The sequence below is a fragment of the Sceloporus occidentalis genome, unplaced genomic scaffold (assembly GCF_023333645.1).
Source record: "Sceloporus occidentalis isolate IW3139 unplaced genomic scaffold, rSceOcc1.0.p SCAF_63, whole genome shotgun sequence".
Taxonomy (NCBI): Eukaryota; Metazoa; Chordata; class Lepidosauria; order Squamata; family Phrynosomatidae; genus Sceloporus; species Sceloporus occidentalis.
In genome coordinates, this window is record NW_028317043.1 from 5,572,560 (window position 1) to 5,588,841 (window position 16,282).

The 16,282-nt window shown below is 35.2% G+C and overlaps 1 protein-coding gene across 1 annotated transcript in view; it reads right to left on the reverse strand.

The window, feature by feature from the left end:
* LOC149287228 (MAM and LDL-receptor class A domain-containing protein 1-like) overlaps positions 1 to 16,282 on the reverse strand; it is a 177,922-nt gene that overhangs the window by 70,039 nt on the left and 91,601 nt on the right. Inside the window, exons 31-33 of the mRNA XM_089493201.1 lie at positions 11,774 to 11,856; positions 11,610 to 11,691; positions 9,915 to 9,931 (exon numbers count right to left, since the gene is read on the reverse strand). Of these exons, the coding sequence (XP_089349327.1) occupies positions 9,915 to 9,931; positions 11,610 to 11,691; positions 11,774 to 11,856 (182 nt within the window). The remainder of the gene's footprint in view (positions 1 to 9,914; positions 9,932 to 11,609; positions 11,692 to 11,773; positions 11,857 to 16,282) is intronic.

A 16,282-nucleotide genomic window follows, 5' to 3' on the forward strand; every position in this document is an offset into this window, starting at 1 on the left:
AAAGGGCCAACCACAGAGTTAGAGAGAAAATAGTTAATACACTTATTAACATTTATGGCTGGATGTTTCCCCCCGTAGCTGCCCACTAACAATCGGGCCGGGCATAAGAATAATATATAAACCATTTATTAAACTATGTATCTCCCCAACAATTATTCCATTGTTCATATAAATAAGCTATAAGAATATAATAATCAATACACAGAGAAATGATTATTTAATAAAAATATTAATTTCATAACTATACTTTCCTAGTAAAGCAGGGTTAATAAAATGTTATAACAATGACAAATACATTTCATGAAGTTTATAAAGCAAAATGCTTTGGGGAGAAATAATCTCACAATAGGTAAGCAGTTAATTTGATATCCATGGCAACAACTTTGGAGCCAATAACATCTCAAATGGACCAGAGACAATTAAGGAAGTAGTGTCTTAACGACGGGGAACTTTCAGCCTGGAGAGAAGCTATTTCTTAACGGAAAGCAAAAAAAAATACAATATCCGCAAGAAAAATCTATAGTACACAATATTTTGCCTAAGAAAAATGATAATGAAGGATAATCTGTTACCTGTTATTGTAAGCATATATTCCAATAAAATGAAATAACATTAAATAATAGTATTCACCTCATTTTAGAATGCCGACAAAACCTTATATAGGATAAAATATTGGCTTAAATCCTTGATAACCACAAAAAACACACTGAGAAAAAAAGTACTTCTGATAGTGGGCCATACATTTTATATCAGAGCAACCCAAAGAGCAACTGCTTCCCTTGCCAGTTCCCCCTGCTTAAACTACAAACAATTTCCTTTTAATGTGGCGTTTAAAACAGTAATCTTGGTCACATTGCAAATAGAAGCATAGATACACAGAGACATAGAAAGTGACTGCAGATAAGAACCATTTGGCCCATCCGGTCTGCCCAACCTCTGAATACTTTCCTTAGTCCCTGGCCTTATCCTATATCTAGCTTAGCCTTATGCCTATCCCATGCTTGCTTAAATGTCTTTCCTGTATTAACATCTTTCTGGTGGAAGGCTTTTCACTACCCCTTCTGTAAAGTAATATTTCCTGGTGTTACCTTTAAACCTTTGCCCCTCTAGCTTATGGCTATGTCCTCTTGTTGTGGTAGTATTTCTCCTTATAAATAAACTCTCTTCCTTTATCATGTTGACTCTCTTTAAGTATTTAAATGTTTCTATCATATCCCCCCTGTCACGTCTTTTTCCTAGGCTATATATGTTAAGATACTTTAACCTGTCCTAGTAAGTTTTATCCTGTAATCCATGAACCATTTTAGTAGCCCTGTTCTGAATTTTCTCCAACATACCTCTATCCTTCTGGAGATACGGTCTCCAGTACTGTACACAATACTCCAGGTGAGGTCTCACCAGTGATCTGTACAACGGCATGAGCTCTTCCCTCTATCTACTGCTAATACCTCTCGCTATACAACCAAGCATTCTGCTAGCATTACCTGCTGCTCTACTGCATTGTCTGCCTAGCTTTAAATCCTCAGAAATAATTACCCCTAAATCCCTTTCCTCGCACGTTGAGGTTAAGACAATATCGAACATTCTATACTCTGCCCTTGGGTTTTATGCTCTAGATGCATTACTTTGCATTTATCCACATTGAATGCCAGTTGCCACAGCTCTGACCATTTTTCCAGTTTACCTAAATCATTTGCCATTTGGCTTCTCCCTCCAGGAAATAGGTGGTTGACGAGGCAGTTTAAAAGGCAAATGGATCTGGGTTGACACTACGGCAGATCATAACAACGAGTGATTGTAATGAGAAGCACTTGTTAAAATGATAATAGATTTCTACATCTGAGAATGGTTCAAGTTAAAGCCTGTATAACATTTCTTGATATACAACTGAAAATAATTAGGCTATATTGTCCTGATATTTCTTTTAATGTTAATTCAGGAACGGATTACTTTAAAATATAACTTTTTGGTAATTTTATAAAATAGTTTTTTTTAAGAGTGGTGTTATGTATTCTGCAAGTTCCTTGTTGCTATGACACTTATATTCCTTGACAATGTTTTAGTAAGTATTACCATCTCATTTCACAGGATACAACTAAATTTAACTCAAAATATTTCATACTGATTCAAATGATTGGCAACGTGAAACGTACCAGTATTTATGTATTTTTTTAGTTAATATAACTATATATTTTTGTAATTTAGTTTCATTTAAGTAAACAAAAACATTATTTAGCTACAGAGTAAGGAATATATTTCTTATTCCTAAAAAAACAACCTTACAAGAAAATAAACAAATATGTGTGTATTATTGTCTCTGGTGGGTAGTCTTAGAGTGCATTCTAATTGTGTCAATTTCCTTTAGCAAATTGGCTATAAGGCATTTCTCATGTATGAGTGCGATAAAAAAGAAAGTCCGTAGGAAAATTTCTGCCAGAGGTTACATTGTGGAATCAATTCCCTGGTAACCATTTCAATTTCTATTCACAGTCAAGCGGTCCCCAGATGTGTGCATCCTAAACAGTGGATTTAGGCGGGTGGCACCATGTAACATATATCAAGCTTAAAGCACAATTTAATGGCTACGATGTGCACAGTGGGGAACTAGAGGTGCATTTTCACAGCTTCTCTCTTTGTATTCAGGCAATCTCTGCTTGTAAAATGTACCTGATTGAAGGAAATCTTAAATTTAAACTCTAAATACCAAAGTTACAAGTATCGAATCGAGAATCATAGTTGATGGGTTGCTTTGTTTTTCTTTTATTAGAGAATTTTAAAAGACTTTAACAAATGCATTGTATATTGGTTGGCAGGGGGTACTGATATTCACCATATGGTGTACCGTAAACTCATTAAAAGATAATAATATGCATAATATGTAATATGGCAACCAAAGACACGGTGGCACATCCTGGGGACTAAAAATTGGGTGCATTTTATACAGTGGTGGTAGATATATATATTTTTTAGGGGTAGGGGGCATAGGGAGGCTGAAAGTGATGTGCATGTACTGGCTGCCTAAGCATGATAGGAGTGCGATTGCTAACAATTGCTAGCAGCTAACATCAATCACACTCATATCATGCCCAGGCAGCCAGTACAATAACTTTATGTAATATTTTTTTTTTTTTCGGCCCCCAAAATTAAGGTGCGTCTTATACATGGGGAAATATGGTAAATGCTGACTTGGTAGTACTGTACAGCAAATAAAATCATGTAAGTAAATAGAAAACCCATCAAATCAGCACATAGAGCACCCAGAGAAGACAGAGGTGCTATCTGGCAACATCCTATTCTATCACAGATTCAGAAACCCCAGGAGCGATTACAACCCTTCTGGTTCGACCTCTGTTAGAGTGAATACAATCTGTTTTAATTTATTGTGAATTTACCACTGAAAACGTATAAAAGAAGTTAGTTAGTTTCTTTCCTGCAGCTAGTTAAAGGTTTATGTCTATAGATTTTATATGAAGCTGCGATTGAACAATTCTCGTAGATTGTCTCAGCATCCAGCGTGCCGATCCCCGGGTACAGTCTATGACTGAGAGACGCCGTTATATGATGAGACACCCCATCTCTCTTGTTATCTCCTGCTTTTCACTATGGTGGGGGATGGTTTTCCAATGCATCTCTCTGATATCGAAAATGCCTTGTCCTTATCTTTGTAATGCCCCTAGCAACGCTCACCCCTAGTTACCAGTTATCTGACTCACACAATGAATTCAATAGCTACAGAACAACCTGCTGAAGTAATTCACTCTCAGATACCCAGAATCTTAATGTGATGTATAAGTGATTTCATAACTGGTCTGGCAACTTGACCAATGCAAAGTGTTTCATTTTGATTTTTTTATACACATTATGGGTCCAGTTCTGTAGATACAGCAACTACATCAATATTTTGCATTGTTTGTATTGAATTCATTATTTTCTTCATCTCTAAATAATTACAAATTCCACTAAATGCATTATGTGGGGACAATACAAGACTATTCTAAAAAACATACCCGTTGAAATGCGTTCCATGGAAAAACACTGATTTGGACGTTATAATCAAGATTACTGTCAGCCTCCTGAAAGCAAACAAAATGCAAAAGGTCAGCACTGACAAGGTAATGTTTTCCTGGTGGTTTGGTGCTATATTAATTTAATTTTAGCATAATAAAATGAATGAATGGGCCACTTTACAAGCATAATGGCAATAAATAGAAAATAAACTTGCTATATCTGTCAGGAAAACTGAGGAAGATATAGAATAGCACAAAAAGGAAGCTTGGAAGTAAAGCTAGATGGTCGCTGTGCTATTCTACTTAAGAAAGAAATTCACGAAAGCGTGTCATATGCACCAAGCTTTCCTAAAGAATCAATATGTTTAAATGTGACTTAAATAGAGCAGACCAGATGAGCCAAATGGTTTGTTTCTGTTGCCACTATCTGCATATCTATGTAAGGTCACTGGTATAATTACACAAAAACTAACAAAAGAGAGAAAAAGACTGTTAAAATCTCCATTTAGTCAAAAATATATGAAAATAAATAAATATTTTTTGTTCGTATACAAATATTTTTTGTTTGTTTTTTGTTTTGTTTGTATGCACTGGTATAATTATGCATTACACAGAACCATGCAAGAGTTTCTTGCAGGAGGAGGTCACAGATGTTGGCCCTGGTTGGTGAGATGAAAGGCCAACTATCCTCTGAACTCCAGTTTTAGTGAATAACCACATTATTTGATACTATTGAAAAACGGTATTAAGAAGAGTATAACATATTTGTTCTTACTTTTGTGAAAACCCAATTAAACTGTGATTTGTGTAAAATTATCATATATATGTTTGTTTTTAAATAAGAGTGAATATGGAAAAACAAAATATTGTCACGGCAGGTGAGGAAGGTATGCTTCCTTAATCTAAATTTCATTAGACTGGAATATTTTAGATTAAAATACTTGGTTCAAGCAGAAGGACATTGTACTTGTCAATAATAATAAGATAAATAGCTGGTTCGAGATTGGATATAACTGCTTGGTAAAGATCTAATAGTCTTTTTTTCTGGAAGGATGAATAGATTCTATGTAACAGATCAATAAATAATCATTGTGTGAGTTAATTATAGATTGGGATGCAAAACACAGTTCTAGCTTTTATGAAAACATTGCAGCTGGTGGCTGTCAAATTCCAAACCAAAAGTGTCCCAAAGTGATAGAATACAGGAATTGATTTACAGTTTGGGTTATGGATGAAATATAGTTGTCTAACAAACCAACATCGGAGAGATTAGAGCTGGATCAAACACCTTTCTGTTTAGGTCAAACACTGTGATATGGATTGTGGAAAACAAGTATATGGGACTTTTGTGAGTCAATGATTCTCTATAATGCTGTGTTACAAAATAATATAATGATGATACAATATGATATTATAATATGATGATATAATAATATCATCTATCTATATCTACCCACCTACCATCAGCTATCTCATAAAGGTGTTTAGAGCAGAAGACAAAAATGGGAATATTTTCTATTTGGTAATTAAAGGGACCCTGCGAGTGTTTTGGCAATATGTTATTTTGTTAATGTTATTTTGGCAATATGTTAATTTGGTACCATTGTCGTTTACCTTATCTAACTAAGTACATTTTTATCGTATATAAACAAAAACATTTACAATAGAATGTAGACAATAATATTTCAAGCAATGGCATTCTTAAGCAGCGACTGAAAAGATTTTATCATGAACACACAGGACTAGATGATAATTTAGTTTCTGTATTAATTCTTGTGAAAAGTCTCTCCTGAATAAAACGTACAGAATTTGTTTAGAATCAGATCATAAAAATAGACAATATTAAACTTACAACAACAACAAAAAACTCAGATAACCAACAAAATTAATTAAAGAGATAAAAGATTTTAGATTGTCACATAACAGTGATCAAGGTATAAAAGATATTATTGTTATATGTTATATTCAAACATGTTTAAGGACAGAGTTAAGAACATTCAGGACGACGTTTTATGGAGGAGGTCATGTTGTGCCTTTCAAATGAGATTTTGCTTGCTGGAACTGTCTTTTGGTGAAAAATCCTATCCTATAATTAACTGGCTTTAGACTTAATAATGTTTTATTAAAATGATATCCTTTTACATAACTTACAATAAAATAATTATTTTAGCCATTAAAGCAAAAATAAGAATACGATTTGATATTCAGAATTGGTTCCTTCACTGTGGACACTGAACATTAACTGCTTAGTACATGGGTGCTTTATTTTACTCCTAGACCCTTACCCATCTCAACCCCCTTTATATGGTGTTTATTCTACAGTAAGTCAGTCATACTAACCAGTGGCATCATATTATAACTCGGGTGCTAGTAGCTCTCCGTGGGGTAAGAGGAAGGGAAGAGGGAAGAACAGTGTTGTGAGCTGCTCAAATGATGACATAGGGACTTAATAATAAGGACATTTAAAAAATATTGGAAAATGTATATGCAAGAACCAGATCGCTTACTGGTTAAAATCACAATAAAAATGATTTCATGGTTTGCTTATCTTAACTAATACAGTACATTACCAAGAGAGGTCAAAGTCATCCTGTAGGAACCAAAAAAAAAAATGTCCTCATTGACTTTAATTTAGTTTAGTTTATGAACAGGGCAGACCTAATGAATGGTTCTCCATGTTTGTTCACCTCTAACCCTGAATCTAAAATTGACTTGAGTAATTCAGTTTACCTACGGGGGACTTGGATATCAAACATTAGAATATAAATTCTACTGAGCAGAGATCCACTATGCATGAATAAATACATGGGTAGTATTCACTGCTCTGGCAGCATTATAATATGGAAATATTCATACCGTTTTAAATCCCAACACAAAGCTGAATTTCTGAATTAATGCCACTACGGCCACATTTAAAGTGGTTCTATCAATATTACCGTTTTAACTAAATCTGTTAATATACAGTGCTTATACCTTGTTCTTAAAATTTTAAAGATTAGGGACTATTTATTTCAAAAGAGTCCAGTGGAATTCATGTCAAAATATGCTGAATTATTTATCTACTGCCTTAAACACATCTCTTTGCCCCCCCCCCCCTGTCTATAGCTGATAGAGGAGGAAGAACTTAATAGGAAAAGTCAACCTCATAGTTAAAATGACTTGGTAGTTAAAATGGGTATTTTTTTGTTTTAATCTTACTTTGCTCTTTCATGGGGTTAACTAATAGAACCTAAATATAATTCTGCCAGAAAAAGTAACAATGTTCAATTGAACAAAACATGTGAAAGTTAGATGGCTGACCAGTTTACGACAATATTATGTAATTTAAAAAGGAAAGAGCTTTGAACTATGAAGATTGAAAGACTACTGGCATGAAACCCACAAACTGGTGAGAACCCTCTTGATTTCACATTGTTACATTTGTAGCAAGCTGTATAATTTGATTTCCGGTGGAAACCCCAGATATCTATTTAGACTATTAGTTAACTATGTAAAGGGGAAAATGTTTCAACATGTAAATTAAATCCAGACTCCCCAATTAACATAAGGTACACTAATATACATATCAATCGATAATTTAACAAACTTTGTATCATTAATGGTTTAGAAAACAGATCTTGATACATTTTGGTTATAGTAAGATGAAATTAACATGGACCTCTAGACATTTAAAAGACTATTATAACTTAATTGAACTTGATATTTTAATTACTTTGATCTTAATTGGCTGCCCAGAGGTTTGCTTTCATCTGCTTAGAACTGCTGTGATTTTCAATTGAAAAGTGTATTGAGTTACACTCGTTAAATATGTACTTGGATTTGATTGTTTATTCAGATTGCTGCCCAGGAAGGTATATCGCTTACTGGTGAATATAGTTTTGGCATGCGGATTATAGTGTCTGAGAAGATTACCAGATTGTCCACGTTTGCCCTATTATGATAGCACTTGTGATTAATGCTGATTTTATTTACCTCTCTTGGTATGGTTTGGCAACTTTCTCCATAAACTGGATTGGAAAACCCTTCTTGAATGCTTCCTTTATTCCTTTGCCTGTTGAAAAAGGTAGTTATTAATCTTCACCATGCGATTTAGAATTATTAGTAGTACATTGTTCTAAATAGTATACCGCTTTTACAGTATTACATAGGACCTCTTTAGAATTTGCATACCTCTAGTAGTTGAAGCAACAGTATAAAACCAGATTTCAGCAATGCAGATTAAAGATCTCACCAGGCCTTAGTTGTTAATAGTTTTAATATGTACCTTGACCCACATTGCCGGGGACCCTATGGTTATTCCTCCAAGGTGTAGAAAACAAACCTTAACTGATGATTCCACTTTGAATAAACTGATTAATTACATCTTAAAGAAAACAAAGTATCATTCGAAAGCCTTGTAACTACTTGGACAACTGTAGTGTAAAAATCCCACTATGTTTGCAATGGTGGATTCTTTTTGTAGTTGGGTGTTGTTGGGGAAAAACAGCCATAAGAGTAATTAAATCTTAGTAAGGCAAAAATTGTCTATTCTATATAGGTAATGGTACAAAAGCATGTGAATAGCAATAACTGTACATGCAGTTACATCCTTTCTGCATCCTTTCTGAAGCCTGCAAAATATTAGTCTTTACTTTTTCAGACAATACATGTGTTGAGGTTTTAGTTAGAAAATTCTGTTCACATGTTTTTCCATGCTGGCTTTGCTTCATTAGCGTACTCTGTCAATCTGCCTCCAAGGTGAAGTCTATAAAACAATGTATAAAATCCATCCCTTCTGAGGCTCTTTGAAAGTGCAAACTAATGAGGCACAACCAAGCTAAAAGCAGAATTTCTGCTTGTGACCACAATACTGCTTTTTCCATTTTTACAACCCATTTCCAATCTGTTAACCATTCAAAACTGAAACATTTGTTACAATACAAGAAGAAATATAACTAGTTTTAAGATACTTCATTGCGTAGGCATAGTAGGTATTTAATAAAGATAAGTTTAATTAAATCAGGGTCGGATTTCAAAAAGCATGTGTCTTAAATTCCGTGGTGTGGTAGTCAGATTTCTATCAGTACTTTAGACAGGATTATAAGCATATGATCTCTCTGCGAGAAGATAAAACTTGTAGAGAACAAAACAAAGTTTCTGTATATACAAATAAAATGTTCCTTCAGTGTAGTTATCTATCTACTACCTTGTTCATTCAGCACTTTTATCATACAGTATCTTAACATAGAAACAGAATTTGATGCCATAGCCAGTCCATACAGTTTATTCATGTTCCCTGATATAAAGACTCAAAGCTTAATTAGTCCTTGGTCTCATCTTTGATTCAGGATAGATTTATTCCTATCCCATGCATGTTTTAAACTACCTCACTGTATGAGCCTCTACCATTTCTTAGGTATTTTGTGGTTGTCAAAAAGAGATAAGAAAACATCTTGGCGTTTCAAAACATCCAGTATGAGATCTCTCTTTGAATACGAGAAACATATTGTGTAATTTAATTTCATAGCATATGCATACCTGGGAACTCTATAGGTTTGACCCAGAGCCTCCAGGTAAAGCCCTGGTTCCCTGGGTCTCCAGATCATTTTCTTCTTTCTCTGGGCAGGGGAGAGGCACTTGACTACATTCACTTTGAACTTACTTCTTGCCCACGTCTCTCCCACTCCCCAACCACTGTCTGGGGCTAGACCTATTCTTATGGGGTGGCCTACTCTGAGAAGTTCCCAGGTATGAGTGTATAAAATATGGCACATTCCCGATGAAATAAACACTCCTATGATGTTTTGATAATCTGAATGATAATGTTATTTTTGTTCAGTGACTAGAAGTGCAGTATGGATAATAACTTTTAGAATATGTAAGACTATTATAATTGCAAGCAGTGAAGACTGCAGGCTAGTGGTTTACCTGCAATTTCTGTAAACCTGTGTTTTATTTTATACACAAGATTCATATAAAATAGTCAAATTCATGAAAAAAAAAATATTATCACTATTGGGCTATGGCTGTGATTCTACTGACAATTAAGAATTTAGCATTCTATGTTATTTAAAACATCTTCTTCTAGGAATTACAATAAATACAACAATAAAATAAAGCATTGCTTTCCTAAGAGACAAGAGATTGATAAAGATAAAAAAAAAACACTGACAAGGATGAATGTGGGTCATTAATAAGAAAAATGACCCTTTACAGCAAATTAACATAGGGAAAGTACGTAATAAAGAAACATTGACAGCCAGTGAACTAATGACAAGTGGCATCCTTAGCGGGTAAAATTTATGTGAATTCATTTTGCGTTAAAAGGCCAAACAACAAAGTATAAAAAGTGTATCTGGTGCAAATTCTGAATTCAGGTTCATCTTTAGTTTAGTTTTTTTCTTCTGAGCAAGTAAAGCCTTGGCTTGTTAGGCAAATACCGGAACATCCATGATAAATGTATTTATATGCTAATGACATAAGGAAAGTACGTGATAAGGAAACATTGACAGCTAGTGAACTAATGACAAGTATACAGTATGTATTGTGCAAGCAAAATTAGAAACACACACACATATAGTAAAATGATATTACTATTACACTGAAGTTTTTATCCCTGCGTTATGATCATTGATAAAATAAGGAACCAGCAACACAATTTAACCGTTTGTACCCCTATATCACCATGGCAGCTATGCTGATTCCCATTTCCAGTTGGCTTTATCATACACAGCCTCTGCTTTGTTTGGGTGGGATTTTCCACACAGTAATCTGGTTCCACAATGTTTTATTTGCCATTTGGGAAGCATTTTCACTTACAAAGAATTCTAACACAATGAGGGAATTTTCCATTTGTAGAAAACTCTTTCCATTCTCCCTCAAGCCTTATTCTCAAATTAAGCTCCCCCCCCCCACTGAAATGATTCTTTTTCACTTTTAAATCCAGTCCATTATTGGAATTTGTAAGTGATTTTTACAACACTGTTTTAATAACATAATTTAGCAAAACATATTTCATAGTATGTCATATAATATAATGTTTTATTCAAGGCATTTAACAATAACGTGTGTAACTGAGAACCACTTTTCAGTTAAACACTGTTCAAATTGCAAAGAATAAGGGTCAGTTAAGGAAAGTATATGCTAGCAAACCCTAGTTTACAGTCATATTTAGGGGGAGTAACAAAGTGTCAGCACTGATCCCTGAAAATAAATCTGTTCCTATCCACAATACTCTATATTTGAGAAGATGTTTACTTTATTTGTAAGTGAATAATGTATATTCAAATCTGATAAAATGATGAAACTTTAAGATCACTTAAAGACGATCTTTCATTTTCCTCTTTTTTTTTTCCTTTATTTTTTTCTGATTTTATAAAGATGAATGATATTGGAAAACAATAGCTAGTTACTGGGTTAAAATTCCTTCATTTTTTTACTTTATCTATTTATGCCGCTGTTAAATAAAAGGCTTCTATACATAAATAAGGACATTCCAAAGTAAAAACCCATACAATATAGGTCAATTTTCTTTTTCATTTTTCTTACATATAAATTATTATAAATGTGGGTTTTGTTCTCTCTTTTTGTGTGTGTTTATTGACGGCAAAAAAAATGTCTCACCTTTTATAGAAGATGCATATGATTGCAACTGTGAGTACAGTTATGAAACAAACTAGTCCAGCGCCTAGACCAACCCATACGCCTGTTAAGACATTACGAAAGCACATTGTTACACAGAGGAATACACTTTTGAAGATTTTCCATATAGTGAGGATTCTCTTTACCATTCACATTATCTTCTGTTATTAAAGGAGGAGACTGAGTAGAACTTAGGTGGCAGCGGTTTCCTTTCCATTTTTTTGGACATCTGAAAATAAACAAAAATGTAAAAAAAATATTTTGATAGACTTTAGTCTTTTTAAAAAAAACGTATTTAAATGTTTTTTTTTTGTTTTTTTCAAATTATTCTTTATTAAATTTTTCTTCTTTTATAAAACATAAAAACTTAACAAACAATCATAATCTCTCTAAAACATACAAAGGACAAGAAGACATTTGATACACAATCTATATACGGCCGATAATATACTTAATAAAGTTATTTTAAAGAGACATATCTTCAAGCACTAATTTAACAGGTTCGTATCATTTACCTTCGACATAAAAAAACCAAAAAACACAATGTCCTATATAACTATCCATATGAGACCTTGGAGCTCTTGGGGTACCTAGCTTCGTATCATTATTATAATAGGATTAAACATAAGGAATATTCCCCCCTAAGGAATAGAATAATTAAATTGGTTCCATCCAGCCCAAATTTTACTTTTATTTGATTGGAAAAACTTATTTAAATGTTGCTGGATATGTACTACTTTGTACATTGTATCTTTTCTCCTACAAAGATGTAAATCAATTTAAAATATTTTGTATTATTTTTGTGCCATCAGGTTTGAGGGCATAGTGATAAAAATGACACACATGGCCAATAGGTGGGGGATGGGCATGGATCCACAATTCTCTGTACCACGTCATAGAATGCTGTGTGCACAACGGCTGGGTGAGCATGCATGAGCAGTGCCTAGACAGCCATATTGGAAAAGACCAAGAAATGGTGCTGGCAATGTTTGAGTAAGTGTAACATTTTATACATTGCTAGGGATTTTGCTGCACAATGTATATAAAGTTTCAAGCTTGCCTGAAATAGACTGGGTGAGCTAACTGGGTCCTTATCATGTACCTATTAAAATTTTAGAGGACTTTAATAATCTTTAATTATGGGGAAACAGCTAATTCATCCAAGGAGAAATCTGACTGCCATTTTGGGGTCCCTTGTTAGTGCAAAATTGGAAAGAGCCAACTGGGGTTTTTTGCCTTCTTTTGGATCAACAGCAAAAAATTAACAGATATAGGAAAGGCTGAACTTGATGGACGCATGTCTTTTAATTATTATTATACTTATATAACTATGTAACTATGTAACCTCTGGTAATAAAGGTTTATGTGCAGTTTCTTAAAGCAATGTAGGTAGATTCCAGGAGGTGTTAAAATGTTCTCCTTGGTCTGACCATTAAGATCCCATTGTCCCTTCTTCCCTGAGGGATCACAAAAAAATAAAGGATGATGAAGGATGATTTAGTATGAAACTACCTGGCTATGCCTTTGGTAAACGGTGTCAAATCAGAGCTGTATTTAATGTAAAGCTGAGTAACCTAAGAACATCTAATAATAATGTAAATAACACAAGGTATTGTTTCCAGTGTCTTTTGCTTTTATGTCATATGTGACATAACACGTACTCTTTTGACATATTTTCTAGGCAATCTGGTATATTTTTCTCTACACTCCACAATTACCACATACAAATTCCAACAGGCTAATTAATATCCAATTAATACAGAAACTATATAGTTATTCAAATTACAGACTTTAAACTATGCTGGCACAGATATGATTTGCATAACAGCTGTGACCACAAATAAGATTTACTTTTCTCTTTAGGATTGAACACTGCCAATAATTAAACATTTATTTGCAGTTGTCAATCACAATCTTTTTCCAGAAAATTAAGTAAACTATAGTAAAATGAAGTAAACGTGTTTGGATGGCATTGTTATGTAGTAATGCTCAGTGGAGAAGCTAAAACAATTAAAATAGTATTTTGTAATATCATCAAAATATTTAGGGTTATTCTAGTAATTTTTTTTATAGGCGATGAGTTGAGTTGTGCTACCCAAAGACAAAATTTTTCCCAGCACTCCCAAAGGCTTTATCTATTAAAATGTTGATTATCACAATATGTTGATGGAGTTCAGGGTTTTAGCTACAGCTGGGTTGAATTTGACAGATACAACTCATGCCATTCACTGTGTGTTGACAGAGAAAGAAGAAGGATAATCAGATGGACATGCCTGGAAACTTCCCAGGTGAGGCTACCAAGCTCTCCCTATTTTGGGGAACTGGATTTGTGAAGGGGTTAGTGAAGTTGTGCATATGAAATGACTAATCCCAGACAGCCCTAGACCGCCCTGGGAAGCAGCCATTTTTGTGCCAGTACTACACAGACCTCTCATCCCTCCAGTATAGAAATGCTTACTTTATGTCAGGAACCAATTTTTCACTGCCTGAACCATGGCTTTTTTATACCTGTGGCATTTACATCTGCGATCAGGTGTGCCTTGTTACCTGGGTTGAGCCCTAGTCCATACATCCAGCTGGGCCTTGTTATCTGGATTACCCTGCCTTTATGAACCTGCCCTGCCCTTCAGTCAGGGCCTTTGTATTGAAGTCTATGGACCTTCCTGCTGTGGCTCTGCACCTGTACTGTTCCTGGTTCCCTGCTTTGTGTCCTTCCAAGTGGACTCCCTGCTATTGTGTCCTTCCAAGTGGACTCCCTGCTTTGTGTCCTTCCAAGTGGACTCCCTGCTTTGTGTCCTTCCAAGTGGACTCCCTGCTTTGTGTCCTTCCAAGTGGACTCCCTGCTTTGTGTCCTTCCAAGCGGGCTGTGTGCCTTTTGTACCCTTCCAAGCGGGCTGTGTGCCTTTCGTGCCTTCCAAGCGGGCTGTGTGCCTTTCGTACCCTTCCAAGCGGGCTGTGTGCCTTTCGTACCCTTCCAAGCGGGCTGTGTGCCTTTCGTGCCCTTCCAAGCGGGCTCTCTGTCTGTCATGCCCTTCCAAGCGGGCTCTCTGTCTGTCGTGCCCTTCCAAGCGGGCTCTCTGTCTGTCGTGCCCTTCCAAGCGGGCTCTCTGTCTGTCGTGCCCTTCTAAGCGGGCTCTCTGTCTGTCGTGCACTTCCAAGCGGGCTCTCTGTCTGTCGCGCCCTTCCAAACGGGCTCCCTGCCAAAAGACTTATTACCGGTATTTATTTTGCCATACGTCCGGTTACTTGCTTAGACTATATTACCCTTATTTGCTGGTCCTGTTATATACATGAAATACACTGCATTACCTGGATTTATGTTTGTGGTGTCTTTGTTTGCATAATCATGCACCGTGGGTTACATACTGAACCCCAAGTATCCCCTGCGCATGGGCTCTTACCTGACCTGATCACCCGAGTCCTGACACTTTATTTTATTTATTTATCGTCCATACTAGAATATGAGAGAAATATGGTTGGTGGGGTATGAGAAAAAGGCTACTAAAGTCAGATGAAGGAAGAACAGACCACCACAGGACAAAGGATAAAAGGTGAAGAAAGGTATATAGGAGAGATATACTGAATAAGGGGAAAAGAGAGAGACATCGAATGGCAAGAAAGACCTAAAAGTAAACAGGTAAGAGAGTAAAAGAGTAATCAGGAAAATGATTAGAAAAGAAAATAAAGACTGACAAGAACCATAAAAACCTGAAAAAATGCTATAACTAGATAATTTCCTCTTCGTTCCTTTTGTAAAAAATATCATAGATTCTACTATACTTATGTTTTGACATTTTAGGGGAAGCGTATAACACACTGTAATGTTCACTGCTTCCTTCATTAATAAGAGGTAATTAGGCAATAGGCATGGGGCCTGTATGATCTATTAATGAAATATGTATCGAGCAATAACCTAACCAGGAGAATGTTGGCCATTCAGTGCTCCTTTATGCATGTGAATTGATCTATCTAATTGTGCTAATTAAATTAAAGCTGGCTCATTACCTAGATGACTGTCCTTGTCTGACTGTAAACACAAACCATGTGCTGGGTCTTTCCTGCCAAGATTATAATGATGAATGGGTTTTGTAGGACATGTAGTATGATTGCTTGGAAGACATGCTAGCTCTCTTTTGCACTACTAAATAATAGTTTTACACTTACGTCAGGAAGTACATGTTGACAAATGGTTGGGTTACTGAACTAAAACAAGGAGATTTGTCTACATTTTGCTGGCAGAGTATGCCTGTCCTATCGGCACAAGCAGACTAATTACTTGGTGTAATTGCAGATGCTGTAGGTGATAAATCATCATTTACACAATGCTGCGCCATTTGCACTGAAACAGTTTGTATGAATAAAATTCACCTCTGGAGTTTAGAAAATACATTCACATGAGCCCCTTGGTAAATACTACCTGACCGTATCATAGCTCCAAAGAAACAAATACTTTCATGAAAATTAAGTAAGAGACATATGGCTATCCAGTATATATATATATATATATATATATATACACACACACACACACATTTCATTTGCATTTGGGTTTTTCTTGTAAGCCTGCAGCAACCGCAACTTGTGTATTAAAATGTAGCTTGGAGAGATTATAAATCATTTTGTCATTTTGAGAGAATCAAAAATCCATCTTTTTC